We start from the raw sequence: 15,970 nt of genomic DNA on the forward strand, positions 1-15,970 counted from the left end.
GTGCCCTGCAGTGTCCCCTGTTCACCAGGTGGTGCTTCAGGGCTGTCTTCTCTGTGTGTTGTGTGTCCCCTGACGTTGTACCTGAGCTGCGTTTGCCTTCCAGTTGGCTGCAGTGGTCCCCTTTGCCTGTGTGGGTGGGGTTTATTCTCTTTGTGTTAAAGGGCCAGTCTGGGGCTGCCTTGGACTTCTCCTTGGTTCAGACCAGATGCTTGCCCTCAACCTGTTTGCCAGAACTGTGGTTGCACTGAACTGCGGGGTGCTTTCCCTGTTGTCCCCTGTGAGGCTTTTATGGGTGGGCACAACCTGCAGTCAGACCAGATACTGTCCCCAGTCTATTAGGGTTGCAGTCTCCCTGAACTACAGGACTCTTTCTTCATGCTGCTCTGTGTGAGGGTTTTGTTCATGGATGGGCTGGCCATCAGATCAGTTGTCTGCGCCCAGCCTACCGTTGGGGTTGCAGTTGAACTGGTGTCTGTGGTTGTCTTCCTTTCTCCCAGGGTAGGAGTCACTTTGGTGTTGGCCACTGTCAGGGCTTCTTGCTGAGTGAGACGTCAGGCACCTTGGAGGGACTCCTGCTGAGTGGGACAGGTTGGATGGGATGGATCCGCAGGAGAATGTGGGGGCAGGGGAATGGGCATGGTGTTAGCGAGCTAGATAGTGAGTGTTCATGCTGGTTCCCACAGATGTCTGGGTATCTAGGTTGACAGGGAGGGGAAGAGAAATGGTGCCCACTAGCTTTTTTCTTCTTGGACAAGGCTACTAAAGATCCCTGCCCTCCAGTGCACGTTCTGAGATTAGTAAATAAACCTCCCATACACCCCAGGCACTTTTTGAATGCTCCTTCTAGGTGGGATTGTTAGTTGTGCTGTCTCTCTAAGGGCAGAGACTCAGTGTTATTGGTGATAATCCCCACTGATTGTCCCTTCTGTTTGTGGTTAGTCTCACAGGTTAGTTTGGTTCCCAACTGGGACTCTGCCCTTCCTACCATTTTTCATTTTTTGGTGTGACCTCCCCTCTACAGTTAACTGTGGAGAGTCTTTGGTTCATTCTTTGGATTAATTACACTGATGTCTAGATGATCACTTCTTTTTAAAAAAAGTTTTTTTTTAAAGATTTTTATTTATTTGAGAGAGAGAGAGAGCATGAATGAGGGAAGAGGGAGAAGCAGACTCCCTGCTGAGTAGGGAGCCCGACGTGGGACTCGATCCCAGGATCCTGGGATCATGACCTGAGCCCAAGGCAGACACTTAACCGACTGAGCACCCAGGTACCACTAGATGATCACTTCTTGAAGCAAGTTGTGAAAGGGATGGAGGGATGTGTAGTGGGGAAATACTGAACTCAGTAAGTATATAGGTAAGCCAACTTAAGTTTCCAAACCAGAACACTGGTATTATAGTGTCAATTGCTTTTTTTTTTCCTTCAGATATAGTTAACATAACATTAGTTTCAGGTGTACTGCATAATGATTCATGTTTGTATATATTGAGAAATGATCACCACAGTAAGTCTAGTTAACATCCATTGATCAATTTTTGTATGTTTATAATAGCTTTATGTTCCAGTAAAAAAAATTCCACTTGATTGTGGTGTATAAAAGGATTCTTTTTTTTTTTTTTTTAAGATTTTATTTATTGATTTGACAGAGAGAGACACAGCGAGAGAGGGAACACAAGCAGGGGGATTGGGAGAGGGAGAAGCAGGCTTCCCGCTGAACAGGGAGCCTGACGTGGGGCTCGATCCCAGGACCCTGGGATCATGACCTGAGCCGAAGGCAGATGCTTAACGACTGAGCCACCCAGGCGCCCCAAGGATTCTTTTAATATGCTGCCTAATTCGGTTTGCTAGTGTTTTGTTGATTTCTGCATCCATGTTCATCATGGAGGTTAGTCTATAATTTTCTTTTCTTACAATGTCTTTGTCTGGCTTTGGTATCAGGGTAATGCTGGCCTCATAGGATGAGCTGGGAAGTGTTCCCGCCTTTTTTTTTTTGGAAAAGCTTAAGAAGGATTAGTATTCTTCACATGTTTGCTAGAATTCACCTGTGAAGCTATCAGTTCTAGGGCTTTTTTTTGTTGGGAGAGTTTTGATTACTGACTCAATCTCCTTACTAGGTAGAAGTGTGTTCAGTTTTTCTATTTCTCTGTGATTTAGTTTTAGTAGGTTTTGTATTTCTAGGAATTTGTTAATTTCATCTAGGTTATCCAATTTGCTACTGTACAATTGTTCATAGTACTCTAATTCTTTTTATTTCTATAGAATTGGTAGTAATGTCTCCTTCCCACTTAATTTCTGCTTTTAGTAATTTGTCTTTTTTCTTGAGTCTGTCTAGCTAAAGGTTTGTCAATTTTCTTGATCTTTTAGAAAAATCAACTCTTGGTTTTATTGATTTTTCTCTGTTCTTTTTTTTTCTCTGTTTCACTTACCTCTGCTCTAATCTTTATGATTTCTGCCCTTCTGCTAGTAGCTTTGGGTTTAGTTTGTTCTTGTTTTTCTGGTTTCTTAAGTGATAAAGTTAGGTTGTTGACTGGAGATCTTTCTTGTTTATAAAGGCAAGTGTTTATAGCTATAGATGTCCCCCTTAACCTTGCTTTCACTGGATCCCATAAGTTTTGGTGTGTTGTGTTTTCATTTTATTTTTCTCTAAGTATTTCTTAATTTTCTTGTGAGTTCTTTTTTAATTAATTGATTTAAGTGTGTTGATTGGGGCACCTGGGTGGCTCAGTCAGTTAAGCATCTACCTTCGGCTCAGGTCATGATTCCAGGGTCCTGGGATCGAGCCCCACATCGGGCTCCTTGCTCAGTGGGGAGCCTGCTTCTTCCTCTGCCTGGCGCTCCCCCTGCTTGTGCTCTCTCTCTCGCTCTGTCAAATAAATAAAATCTTAAAAAAAAAAAATCTACTGAGACTTAATATGTGGTCTAACATACAGTCTAGCCTGGAAAATGTCCCAAGTGTACTTGAGAAGATCTTGTATGTGGCTGTTGCTGGTGGGTGTTTGTACATCTCTTAGATCTAGTTGGTTTACTGTGCTAAGTCCTGTTTTCTTAAGTCTGGTTGTTTAATGACTATTGAGAGTAGAGTATTGATGTCTCTAACCATTATTGTAGAACTATTTCTCTCTTCAGTTCTGACAGTTTTTGTTTCATATATTTTGCTAGTCTATTAATAGGTGTACAAATGCTTAGAATTGTTCTATTTTCTTGCTGTATTAAACCTTTTTTTTAATGTGTAATGTTCTTTGTCTTTTGTAACCTTTTTTCATTGAAGTATTTTGTTTTATATTAGTATAGGCACCCCTACTCTCCATCCTTTTTTGCTTTGAGTCTGTTTGTGTCTTTGTATCTCAAGTGAGTCTCTTGTAGACAACCTGTAGTTGGAGCTTCAGTTTTATCCATTCTGCCAAATCTCTTTTATTTTATTTTATTTTATTATTCTATTTATTTATTTATTAAAAAGATTTTATTTATTTATTTGAGAGAGAATGAGAGACAGAGAGCACGAGAGGGAAGAGGGCAGAGGGAGAAGCAGACCCCCCCGCTGAGCAGGGAGCCCGATGCGGGACTCGATCCCGGGACTCCAGGATCATGACCTGAGCCGAAGGCAGTTGCTTAACCAACTGAGCCACCCAGGCACCCTTTATTATTATTTTAAAAAATATTTTATTTATTTGACAGAGAGACAGCGAGAGAGGGAACACAAGCAGGGGAGTGGGAGAGGGAGAAGCAGGCTTCCCGCGGAGCAGGGAGCCCGACGCGGGGCTCAATCCCAGGACTCTGGGATCATGACCTGAGCCGAAGGCAGACGCTTAACGACTGAGCCACCCAGGCGCCCCCAAATCTCTCTTTTAATTGGAGGGTTTAATCCATTAATATTTAGGGTAATTACTGATAAGGATGAGTTAGATAGATGTCTTATAGGCTTTTTGTTCCTCATTTTCTGCTTTACTGTCTTTGTGTTTATTCACATATTTGTAGTGAAATGTTTAAACTTTCTCATTTCCTTTGTATATATTCTATAGCTTTTCTTTTTTTAGTATATGTGCTGTCAAAGCGAGCACTATTCTACAGCTTTTGTGTGTGTGTGTGTGGTTACAATGGGAATTATGTTTAACATCCTAAAGTTATACTATTCTAAGTTGAATGTATATCAGGTTAACTTCACTTGATCTTAGCCAAAAGGCCGAGAAGCGATTATCAGGTTAACTTCAATAACATAAAAAACTCTGCTCCTTTACAATTCTGTCCCCATCCCTTTCAGTTGTTGATGTCACAAAATTTTGATTTAATTTTAATTTTCTCTATATGTAGTTGCTTCTGAATGTCCTTGTCTTTATTTTGTGTATTTTTATGTATGTATGTAAACAGGCCTGAATGGCCTTGTCTTTAGTGTCTGGTTCCTAAAGCCGGGGGGAGAGAAAAATGAAAGGGGGGGGGAAGGGCTCCCTCCCTTTAAATGTCCCAAGTCACTTCAGCTGGGGGAGAGGGTCTCTGCAACCATGGGGGAGCAAAGCGACTGCCTCTTCTCTGTGTTTGCACCTTTGTGATAGGAAGGAGCAATCAGTGATGAGGGCACAGATTCCCAGTGTTTGGAGGACAGGGTCTTCTTTTGTCCACCCTGGCTCCTGCAAGATGTGTGCTAGTTGCTGCAGAAACATGCAGGTGGCTGGGTGTGGGGCTGGGCTAAGAGCTGAAACTGGTTGAAATTAACCTCAGTTGACTGGCCACGTCCTTCCCTGGAAGTTGGAATCCTTCAGTAGATTCCAGGTTTCCAAAATAATGACATTAGATGGATTCTGCCAATGCCGCTGTTTCTCAGGTGGGGAGATAGATTCCTGGTGCTTCCTGCTCCACCAGCGTCCCAGAATCCTCCAAGCCATGTTAGGTCTTGTCCTTGTCTGTTCACCTTGCTCTCCATCACACTCTTCTGGAGGGGAGGAAGCATGTTGCTATCTTACCGCTGCTTCCCAGGGTCCATCCGAAGTGTTTGGCACTTGGGGTAAAGGCTCAGTTAACTGGCCTTACAATTCCAGTCTGTTCTCATCTCTTACAGTCCCACAGGGGCTGGTCGCAGGGACAGTCCTGGGCTGGGCTGTGATGCTCAGGAAGGAGAGAGAAGGGAGGACTGTACTGGGTTGGACAGTGTCCCCCTCACCCCCAATTCGTTTCCATCTGGAACCTGTGAATGGGACCTTTTTTGGAAACTGGGTCTTTGCAAGATGTAATGAATTAAAACGATGTCATACTAGGTTAGGGTGGATTGATGATTGGTGTCCTTAGCATAAGGCCATGTGAAGATGGAAGCAGAGATTGGAATGGTACATCTACAAGCCCAGGATTACTGGCAACCACCAGGAGCTGGAGGAGGCAAGGGAGGATTCTTCCTTTTTGCCCTGGAAGAAGCATGGCCCTACTGATGCCTGGATTTGGGACTTCTGGCTTCCAGAATTGTGAGAGAGTGAACTTCTGTTGTGGACTGGTTAGGGCAGCCGAGCATACTAACAGAGCGGTGAGGATCGGGAGGCTGTGCCTCTGATTTTTAAGGCTGATCCACAAGACTACAGAATTCTTCACACTTTGTATTCCCAGCTCTGAAGGAGAGTAGGGTAGTGCCCCCCAGCAAGCCTCCACGTGAGCTAGGTTCTTCCTAAACTGATGTTTGAAAGCTGGTTTTTAAGACAAAAATAAGGCTGGTGAGTCCTTTAGAACTAACCTCACCCCTATAGGTGGCCACGTGTCTGTGGGTTTTCCGTGTCTGTATTGTGAGCAGCCTGAGAACAGAGCCCAGGTCCTGACCCTTGTACTGCCCTCACTCCCAGACAGTTCCTGGGCATCTGCATGGGGCTGGGCCCGGTGCCCGGGGCTGGGGTGTGGAGACAAAGCATGCCCTCGGGAAGCTCCATGAGCCCCCTGGAGCCAGGGGACATGCTGCCCCCCCCCCCCATTTGTAGGGATGCTTGTTTCTCCTGCTGTCTCCAGTTGACCAGTGAGGAAGCATGCTTAGAACTCAGGTCTTGCCCAAAGCTCCTCCAGCCCGAAGAGGACGTGCGGAAGCTAGAGGAGATGCTGTGGTAGCCTCTTTACCCAGTCACTCCTGTGGCTACTGACCCCAAGAGCCTCAGTCTGCCCAACCGTAGAATGGGAGAGATGGTAGAAGCTGTCTCGTAGGATGTGTGGAAACTGCATGGCTGGTACGGAGGGAGGGCGTAGCAGGCAAGAGCTGCTCCTGCCGTCATCGTGGTTATTTGCTAAATTTATGAGTCCCCTGGAGAGCAGCCTTTATGGGTATTTATAAGACTCCCGTCTGTATTTGTATTACATATATTTGCATATGGGTCGATATCTGTTTCACACAGAGACGTATTTACCCTGAACAGACTTCAGTATTAGATATTGACAAGGATAGAGACATTTCTCCGTTGTGCTAATTTGAGTAACTTTGAAGTTTTAATGGAAACTGCACTCGGGGCAGACGTCTTTATGCACCGTCTGTTCACTCCGTACCCGTACCCGTGTTTGAGCCACCGTTGAGGGTAACAAAGTCTAAGATCAGCGAGCACGGCAAAGAAAGGTTACTGCCCTCAGGCACCTCCTTCCACCAGCGGCAACAAAGCAAGACCAAAGGTCTAACGTGGGCGGAGGGAAACCAGGCCAGGCCAGGGGCTGGACACACCAGAGGGCGAGGCTCCTGCAGTCCTGTCCAGACATGAGAGCACGGGATAGGGCCCCTGCTCTCAGTTTTTAAAGAAAACAAATTCAAGGCTAATTAAGAGGCCTAGTTTTGTGTTTCCAGGCTCAAGGCCACAGGAATAGTCAGCAGTGGGAACCTGAGCTTAGCCTGGGATTTGGCCTTATTTTTCCTGTTTATAGAATTTTATGTTAAGGAGCCATCTGGTTGGTTCTCAGCTGCATAAATGCCCCATTGCTCTGTGTCTGGTCATGGCCACATCCAGGCCAGGTGACTTGGCACCAGCTGGCAGCCCGCGGCTTTGTGGACCCGGCCCCCAGGCCCTGTCCTTCCAAGGCCTGCGGGTCCCGCCTGGTGCTGAAGGGCCGTCTGCTGGGAGGAGGTATCAATGCTGAGGGGCCAGCTTTCAGGGAGGGGCCTCCTCTTCCTTGAGCCCAGAAAGGCCTGGACTCTACTCAGGGGTGAGGTCAGGGAGCGGCCCTAAAGTAGGAAAGTGAAAGGAGTGGCCTCAGCGGCTGGGCGGCAGAGGTGCCCCTGGATCTCAGACCCCTGCGAAGGGATGAGGGAACGCGGCTGCCGGACACGTCGGGCAGCTGTCCCTGTTCTGGGTGCCTTGCCGAGGGTGGTTTCCGTCTTACACTCTGTCATACTGCCCCCGTCCTGTCACTCCTGCACTTGATGTTGGACATGTCCCACTGGCCTCTCTTTTCAGGCCTGTCTTGGGACGTGGGTCTGGAACAGCCTCTTCCTTTGCTAAGAGAGCCAGACTGACCATCCTAACGAGGGCTTTTCTTCTTTCTGGTCTTGTTCTTAACTTCTTGAGTGAAGCTGAAGGAAGTGAGAAAGAGAAGGCACTTAAAACTCGAGAGGGTGAGACTTCCAGAATGTGTTCTGGGTCACCTGGTTAGAGTGATGGAGGTCACCGCAGGTGCGTGGGGAGTTTGGGTGCGGGAGCCTTTGCCTCATGGGTTCGGGTGTTGGCCCAGGGGCCAGCGCGGGCCCCTGAGTTCCACCAATTATTTCGCTAAGATTTTATTTACTTATTGGTCAGAGAGAGAGGGAGAGCGAGCGAGCACACAAGCAAGGGGAGCGGCGGGCAGAGGGAGAAGCAGGCTTCCCGTGGAGCAGGGAGCCCGATGCGGGACTTGATCCCAGAACCCAGGGATGATGACCTGAGCTGAAGGCAGACGCTTAACCAAGTGAGCCACCCAGGCGCCCCCCACCAGTCTTGAAAATGGTCCAGTCGTGTGACTTCGGGGCATGTCTCCCATGGGCCGTGTCCATCGGTTGGAGGTGTTCTCTGCAAATCTGGAATCTACTGTGGGGTTCCAGGCTGCAGTCAGAAGGAATGAGGCAGGTCTGTGCTGCCGTGCGAGCAAGGTGAAGAGCACGCTGTCGTAGGCCCCATCTGTGCATGAAGACTGCCGCTGTGGATGCTCATACACATTCTGGAAAGATATGTGCCCAAATGGTGAAGAGGAAATGCCTCTGCAAAGTGGCACTTGAGGTGGAGGGTCAGTGGGGAAAGAGGGATTTCAGTTCTCATGGCATTTCCTTCCGTATGTTTGAATTTGTGACAGCCGCGCACATTTTTTGCTTAAAGCAAAACGGGTCCTTTAGTAACGTGGCCTGGCGTCTCCTTCTGCTGTCCCTCCTCACACGCATGGGTGGGGGTAGGGGCTGTGAGCCACGCGGGGTGGAGGCCAGCTCCCGCCTTCCCTGCGCGCCCTCCCGGTGGGTTCCCACCTGCAGGCTGCCCTGGCTCACCCTGCCCACCTCCTCTCACTGCGGGTGCGGCAGCGTTCTTTGAAGTACAACAGTAAGGCCAGACATAAAGCAGATTGTAATTTTAAGGACTTTTTTTTTTTTTTTTAAAGATTTTACTTATTTGACAGAGACACAGCGAGAGAGGGAACACAAGCAGGGGGAGTGGGAGAGGGAGAAGCAGGCTTCCCGCGGAGCAGGGAGCCTGATGTGGGACTCGATCCCAGGACCCTGAGGTCATGACCTGAGCCAAAGGCAGATGCTTAACGACCGAGCCACCCAGGCGCCCTGGGACTTTTTTTTTTTAAGAAGTGATTGGGGTTGGGTGTATTCGTTTCCTACAGCTGCCATGACAAAGCACCATAAACGGGGCTTAGAACAGCAGTGGTGTCATCTTCCACACTTCTAGAGGCCAGAGCCTGAGCTGAAGGTGTCGGCGGGGCCGTGCTCCCTTTGAGGCTCTGGGGGCTTCTGGTGGCTTCTGCGCCCCTGACACATCTCTCTGCCCTGGGCCCCTGTCCTCACTCAACCTTGTGTCTGTGTCCACATTTCCTCCTTCTAAGCACAGGAGTCACTGGATCAGGGCCTGTTCTAATACGGAATGGCTTCCTCTTAACTAATTACATCTGCAAGGACCCTGCTTCTAAATAAAGTCCTATTCCAAGTCCCGGGGGTTAGGACACGCACGGCGTTGGGGGGACTAGCCGCTGCAATTTCTAGCCTTCCCATAAAGAAGCCTTTGGAGTTGCCACACTTAGTAATTTGATGATGTACTGTCTAAAATTGTGAACTTGCTTGTGAAAGCAGAATTTTAGATGAACTTTCAGACAGAACATTAGAAGCTGAAAAACCAGTGACTCACAGTTCCGAAGCTGACCTCTGAACGAGGTCATGCCACTCCATGCCACTTTTTCTCTTGCTTTATGAACAACTGTTTCTGACCTTGCTGCTTTTAATAAAATGAACTGTGCTTTTAAATCTCCACTTAGGAAATTGAGAGACTTTCTGAGCAGCTAGAAGAAAAAGAGAAGGAGACGCAGCAGCTGATGAGCCAGCCGGAGCGCGAGCGAGAGCGGGAAGTGGCACTGCTGCGGAGGAGTGTGGCGGAGAAGGAACGGGCCCGGGCTGCCAGCGACATCCTGTGCCGCTCCTTGGCTGATGAGACCCATCAGCTGCGGAGGACTCTGGCCGCCACCGCCCACATGTGCCAGCATCTGGCCAAGTGTCTGGATGAACGACAGCGCGCTCAGGGGGACGCGGGGGAGAAGAGTCCGGAGGTAAGCCCCGCGCCTGTGTGCGCCGGGGACGGTGAAGGCCTCCCTGGGGCGGGAGGCCCTGCGTCGGGGCCGCACGATCCCGCTGCCGTCACAGGGGTCGGGGCCCCCAGAGCCACTTCTGTTCTCGGTGCGAGACCCAGCTGTTGTGGCAAAGCCCAGCCATCCAGGGGTTTCTTCTAGAATGACAGAACATGCAGAATGCGATAGGAAAGCAGGGGAGCCCATTGCCCCAGCCCCTCCCTCCCGACGGCCCTGTGCACTGTGGCCTCCTCGGCCTCACCCAGCTGAGCACCAGAGGGCAGAGCCGGGCTGGCAGGCCTGCTCCGAGCAAGTGCGAGCACTTGAGCGTTGGGCAGATGAGCAAACTGCCCCTCTCCGTGCCCCGTGTGCGGGGCCAGGCCCCAGCCCGCCACAAGGGCAGTGGGTGCCGGCCTTCTGTGGCTCCTCGAGTCTGCGCGGAGCAGCGCCGCCCGGCCTGGGGCGGGGAGCAGGGTTCTTTCCAGGTGGCTCTCTGGAGCTGCCACCATGGTCATGTTGGAAACGCGCTCTGCGGTGTTCTGGGGGGTGCGGGGGGCACAGGTCGCCTGGCTTCTTAGTAGCCTCTTCACTGAGAGCCTGCGTGGGGAGAATGTCGATCTGAGACCCACCCGTTCCCGATGGAGGGATTCCACGAAAAGGGAACCTCAGAAAGAACACCCGTGTATTTCAGAAGCCAAAAGACGAGGGCTGTCTGGGAGGAAGCGGGTGGGCTCATTCGACTTTGAGTCACTGTGTCATTTCCTTATGGGGACTTGGAAGTGGCTGCGCAGGAGGGTTGGCCCGGGGCCGCTGTGGGGTCGGTGCAGCCCCTAAAGCAGCATCACTTCTCAGCCTGGGACTCGGCTGAGTCACCCGGGGCTTCCCGGCGCCTGCTCGGTGAGGACACCCACTTCCTTTATCGTTCAAGGGGAATTCTCAGAAACGATGTCACCAACATATAGCCCCCCGTTCTGTTAAATGCACTGAAGTTCTCGGATTCAGATGGACTTCTCATGAGACTTTTCACTTAGGTCTGCCCACCATTGTTAGGGTTGGTTTGGGATGTGGCTTCTCAGCATGAACACGGTGTGGGTCAGATCGCCACGTGTGGAACCACTGAGGTCGACCCTGACTCTGCAGACATGATGCTGTCATGGGCTTGGAGGAGGGGAGCTGGGTTCCGGGCCAGGCCTGCGCCAGGGGGCCCAGGCCGGAGCCTTCTCTGCGGCCCCACGGGGCTGAGCTGCCTGCCCTCCCGACTCCTCGTGATGATGGAGCATCTGAGGCCGGGGGACACCAGATGCACGACTGGATGCAACTCCATGGCGGCGGCCTGGGCGGGGCCAGAGCAAACCCCTCCCCCCTCCCCTCCAGCCTTTTGAGTCTCTGCTTTGCTTCCCTCCTGCATGCACGCCTGCCGGGGGACGCTTTGCTGGATGAGTGCCATCGGTGGCCTCAGTCTGCAGGTCTAGCTTCTTCCTCCCTTCTTGCTGCGTGTGTCATGTTCAGTGACACGGCGTCTTCCCTCTGTCCCTTCCTTCTGTAGCCAGAGTGTACAGGCGGGGCCGCCTCTGGACAGGCTGTTATTGAGAAGTTACGGGAAGAAAACCGACTGTTACGACAGAAGGTGACTCATGTGAGTATCTGTGCCATTTTGTTCAACGGCAGGGGAGGGTCCTACCCTCTCTGTGGTGCTCAGGGCTTGTGTCCCCCTCGGGCCACTTGGGTTGACACACACACAGCCCCCAGAGACCTGCCTTTCTGCCTGAGAGTGCAGAGAATGCGCCCTGTCCTGCTCTGTCCCCCAGGTCAACTCGTAGATCGAGAAAGGAGGTGTAGGAGTTTCAGGTACAGCTTTTAAGGCAGGAGAATGGCACCGAGTCCACTTCGGTGGAAGCCAGTGGCCCGTGGATGTCCTCACGGCGCCTCGGGTGCATCTGGCAGTCTCAGTGTCCCCTCTGGACAGAGCAGGGTGAGGCAACGGCGGTGACGGGCAAGGACTCCGCAGCTGATTGCTGCTAACAGAGAGCTTCCTGGCCTCGGCCACCGTCACCCAGAGCTCTGTGGCTGCGTCCCCTCAGGTGGAAGACCTCAATGCCAAGTGGCAGCGTTACGACGCCAGCAGGGACGAGTATGTGAGGGGGCTCCACGCGCAGCTGCAGGGGCTGCAGGCCCCCCCTGAGCCTGAGAGGTCCTCCTGCCCCGAGCTGATGAGGAAGGAGATTTCCAGGCTCAACCGGCAGCTGGAGGAGAAGATAGGCGTGTGTGCGGCCGTGAGGCGGGAGCTGGCGGCCGTGAGGGGGGCCCACGACGCGGCGCTGGAGCGGGTGCAGATGCTGGAGCAGCAGGTGGCGCTTGGGGCTCCGGGCGGCCGTGGCGGGGAGTCTGCCTCCTTCCCGAGTGACAGCCGAGCGTCTCGCCTCCTTTCAGATTCTCGCTTACAAGGATGATTTCACCTCAGAAAGGGCAGACCGAGAACGGGCCCAGAGCAGGATTCAGGAGCTCGAGGAAGAGGTGGCTTCCTTGCGGCAACAGGCGTCCTGGACACAGGTAGCGTCCCAGGGCTTTGCTTCTCGTTTAGGCTCAGCGTTTCTCTCGTTTTTCTTTTCCTGAATTTTGAGTGTCGGCCCGAGACACTTGTCACGGCCCAAGCCCGTTGGCCCGCTTGGGTCAGAGCCGCCTTGCCTGGCGCCCGGGGCACGGTGGCGGGAGCCGTCTGTCGCAGTGGTGTGACGGAGGAGGTGGCTGTCCACGGGGCCCGTCCTGGGCTCCAGGCCCCCTACCAGGCCTTCCTGCCTACACGTCGCCTCCTTGCTGTGAGGCGGGGACCCTGGTTACCCCATTCCGCAGACCTGGACACCGAGGCCCCAGGTGTCCAGTGACGTCCCCCAACTCATGGTCCGTGTGTGGGGAGATGTGCCTTATGGGCCAGTGGGCCCTCCACCCCCCTGGGGAGGCCTGGCAGGTGTCAGAATTGACAAAGTCTCTCACTGCGGGACCCCTGGCACCCACCTGCCTCTTCCCCTCTCTACCCTGCGGACACCCCAGGAAAGCTTAGTTTCTTTAGCCCCTCAGCAAGTACCCAGCACACCTCTGGCCCTGCAGGGAACCCTGGGCCCCTCAAAGAACTTCCGTTCGGACAGAGCCTGGGCAGTAGTGGGGCTTGACGTACCGGGCGGAGCAGGGACGCTGAGTGGACCTCGGAGCTGCCCCTTCGGGTTGGCTCCTGGGCCGGGGGAGCTGCCCGCGCTGCCCTGTGGTGTGGCCGCTGCGGTTGTCGGTGGCTTGTGCGTTCCCCGCTGTGGGAGGGGTGCAGGGAGTCATGGGGGACACACTCTTGGACTGAGTCCGTAGCCGTGGGCCTGGACGGAGCATTGTGGGGAAGTGGGTGGGGACCGTGGCTGGGGTCTGCCCCCCGCGAGTCTGCAGGCCAACGGGGAGATGCCAGAGGGCCTCACCAGCCCCGGCAGCCTTCTCGGCCTCCATCAGGAGTTCCTGCTTCTCTTCAGGCCCTGGGACTACAGGCTTTGGCTCAGGACCCTCCCACGTGGCCGGCGGGGACAGGGCGTCCTCCGGCACAGCTAGCTGCGTGTGGTCTTGCCGCGATGGGGCTTGGCCTGCGGGTTTTCTCGGGGAAGCATGTGCTCTTGGGTTGAAAGGCCGTTCAGGATGTGGTCCTCCGCAGCCTCTCCACGACTCAGGGCCAAGAGGAGTGACCAGAACCGGCTCCAGGTCTGCTGGAGCCTGAGCCTCTGTATCCGCCGCTGCCGCCGCCTGCGGCCCCTCGAGCGGTGGGCAGCACTTGCTCTGGTGCCCAGTGCCTGGATGGCCCTGGGGCAGGGTGCTGAAGGTGTGGCCAGTGAGCCGAAGTTCCTGAGCAGTAGTGAGGAGCGTGGCAGGCCACGGCTCACACACGACCGCTGTCTGGGGGACCCCTGCTGCCTCGGGGGGCTCCCAAGTGCCCCGGACCCTGGGCCTCGCAGAGACGGTGCAGAGCGGGGCCGAGGCACAGGTTGCCCGGCTCTCCGCCCTGAGCTTTGCCAGCCCCCCTCCACTGAGGTGTCCGGGCAGGTCTCTAGGGCCGAGGGGCCGCTCAGGCCTTTCTGCCCAGGGGTGGGGGTGCGCCCCGCTCGACCCTGTCCCTCCCCGAGCACACGCAGCGGTGTCTGTGTGCCCGCTTCGCTTCTGTATGGAGCACTGCCGCGTTTGGGCTCTGGGCTACTCCAGGAAGCAGGGTGAGGGGGGTGAGTCTCACTCAAGGATAGAAGAAATCTCTCAAGTGATTTTGTGGTCTCCAGGGCAGCCCACGTAAACTGACCTTGGCCTTTTTTCCAGGACCGCCGCGAGCCAGGCTCCTGCCGGATTCACATGGGAAACAGAACCTCCAAGTACTTAGAGACGGATGCTTTGGAGCTCGTGGCACCCAGTGGCCGGAGGGCGGGGACTGGATCTCAGGGGCTGGACTCCCCCGCCGAGGGCAGAGCGACCCGGAGAGGGCAGGGGGACCTTCAGTGCCCTCACTGCCTGCGGTGCTTCGGTGACGAGCAAGGCGAGGAGCTCTTCAGGCATGTGGCTGAGTGCTGCCAGTGAGCCCCGTGGCCGGGAGAGGGAGAGTGTCCTCGAGGTCTGGGGCCCAGAACAGGCTGAGGGGGCTTCGGATCCTTCACCTTGGTCCTCCTTGGGCGATGGAACAGACCAGGTCAGAGGGAACCTCCCGTGGGGCATCTGCTCCTGGGAGGGAGTGTGGCCCCCCAGCTGCCAGGCTGAGAGGCTGGGAGCAACCGGGTGCAGGGATCCAGGCCAATAGCCCCCCGACCCCGGGCGTGCCGCAGCTGCTAGAAAAAGCAGGCTGCCTGTGGGGACCCACACGTGTGGGCCCCAGGGTGAAAGGCCTGCCTTGTTCTGTTGAGTAAGGACCAGGAGGTCTGCAGAACTGAGCGCTCTGGCAGCACCTGGGGGCCGGCCTCCGCCACCGCAGAGCCATGTGTCTGCACCGAATGTACCGCAGTAGCCTTTGGCACGTATCTGAAAGTCAAGAGACATTTCGCGTGCACTATTTTCATAATAAATGTACTTACTCTGGTGACCGCTCTGGGAATGCATCCTGGGGGCTTGGGTGCAGGAACCGGTAGTATTTCCAGTCGGGCCGGACTTAGACCAGCCAGTGAGGAGAAATACTCCCTTGTCTGCCACGCGCCAAGGGACCGAGATGGACTGGCTGGAGTCCAGCCAGGCCTGCCTGTCGGGGGGGGGCCATGTGACCTGGCGCCCACCCAGCTTTGCCTTTGGGCAATTTCGGCCCCAGCCCAGGATGTGAAGTCGGGGCTGGAAACAAGGAGAGGAAGCAGGTGCCTGCTGAGAGCACAGCAGAGCCAGAGAGAGCAAGGTGTGGCTGCGGAGGGCCCGCCAGTGGAGCAGGGGACAGGAAGGAGAAGGCAGGAGGGGAGACTGAGGCGCTGTGCTAAGTGTTTGCCAGGGTCACTCATTTAACCCTTCTAGCAATTCCAGGATGCACACGTTAGATCATCCTCAACACAGACGAGGAAAATGCACAGAGGGGTTAATTCACTTGCCCAAGGTCACACAGTGGCTGAATGACAAAGCTGGGATTTGAACCCGTGTTCTTAATTGCACATTCTGTACTTCTTCCTGGAACTCACCCTTCCATGTGGTTCAGTCCTCCTCAAGTCCGAGTTCAGGTGTTGCCTCCTCTGGGGACTCCCTGCGTACCCCTTTCTGCCGGAGTCTGGCTGGAAGGGACCCGGCCTGTGTGGCATGGGGTGGGTAGGCTACAGCAGAAAAGCCTCAGTCGGAGTTGGAAGAGTTTGTGGACATCTGAACACTGGAAAGAGAGGATGGGGACATCCCAGAGAGAAGGTAGCCACAAAAGGGGGAACCCTCACATCCTTGGCTGACCCCCAAATTGTGCATGCTTCGAGCAAGACCCCAATGATTCTGGGGTGAGAAGAGCAAATGGAAAACAGAGCTTAGCAGGCATCCCCATGGCTGAGTATTACAGGGTAACAGCTTTGGATCTGGGTCCCTCAAGGTTAGAAGGGCTTAGTAAACACTTCAGGTTTTCCTTTGAAACCCTAGAAGGGCCAGGCCTCAAGAGTAAAGTTGACATCCTGGGACAAAATGGAAATAGCCCTTGCTCTAAAAAGGCATACGAGTCCCAGGTAATCAACCAACAAATCACCTGCCTATTGGAACAAGAATCAACTTT

General features: G+C 53.7%; 1 protein-coding gene across 2 annotated transcripts in view; it reads left to right on the forward strand.

Annotated features, from left to right (window-relative positions):
• Positions 1 to 14,828, forward strand: part of TNIP2 (TNFAIP3 interacting protein 2) — a 33,801-nt gene extending 18,973 nt beyond the window's left edge. The window contains exons 2-6 of one of the 2 annotated variants that reach the window (XM_035005441.1): positions 9,439 to 9,726; positions 11,291 to 11,380; positions 11,826 to 12,092; positions 12,175 to 12,294; positions 14,080 to 14,828. In XM_035005441.1, coding sequence (XP_034861332.1) covers positions 9,439 to 9,726; positions 11,291 to 11,380; positions 11,826 to 12,092; positions 12,175 to 12,294; positions 14,080 to 14,334 — 1,020 coding nt within the window. In that variant the 3' untranslated portion in view covers positions 14,335 to 14,828. The remainder of the gene's footprint in view (positions 1 to 9,438; positions 9,727 to 11,290; positions 11,381 to 11,825; positions 12,093 to 12,174; positions 12,295 to 14,079) is intronic. The other variant, XM_035005442.1, reaches the window with a different exon arrangement.
• Positions 14,829 to 15,970: the final 1,142 nt, after the last annotated feature.

The sequence above is a fragment of the Mirounga leonina genome, unplaced genomic scaffold, assembly GCF_011800145.1.
Source record: "Mirounga leonina isolate KUSES-001 unplaced genomic scaffold, KU_Mleo_1.0 Mir_129, whole genome shotgun sequence".
NCBI classification, from domain to species: domain Eukaryota; kingdom Metazoa; phylum Chordata; class Mammalia; order Carnivora; family Phocidae; genus Mirounga; species Mirounga leonina.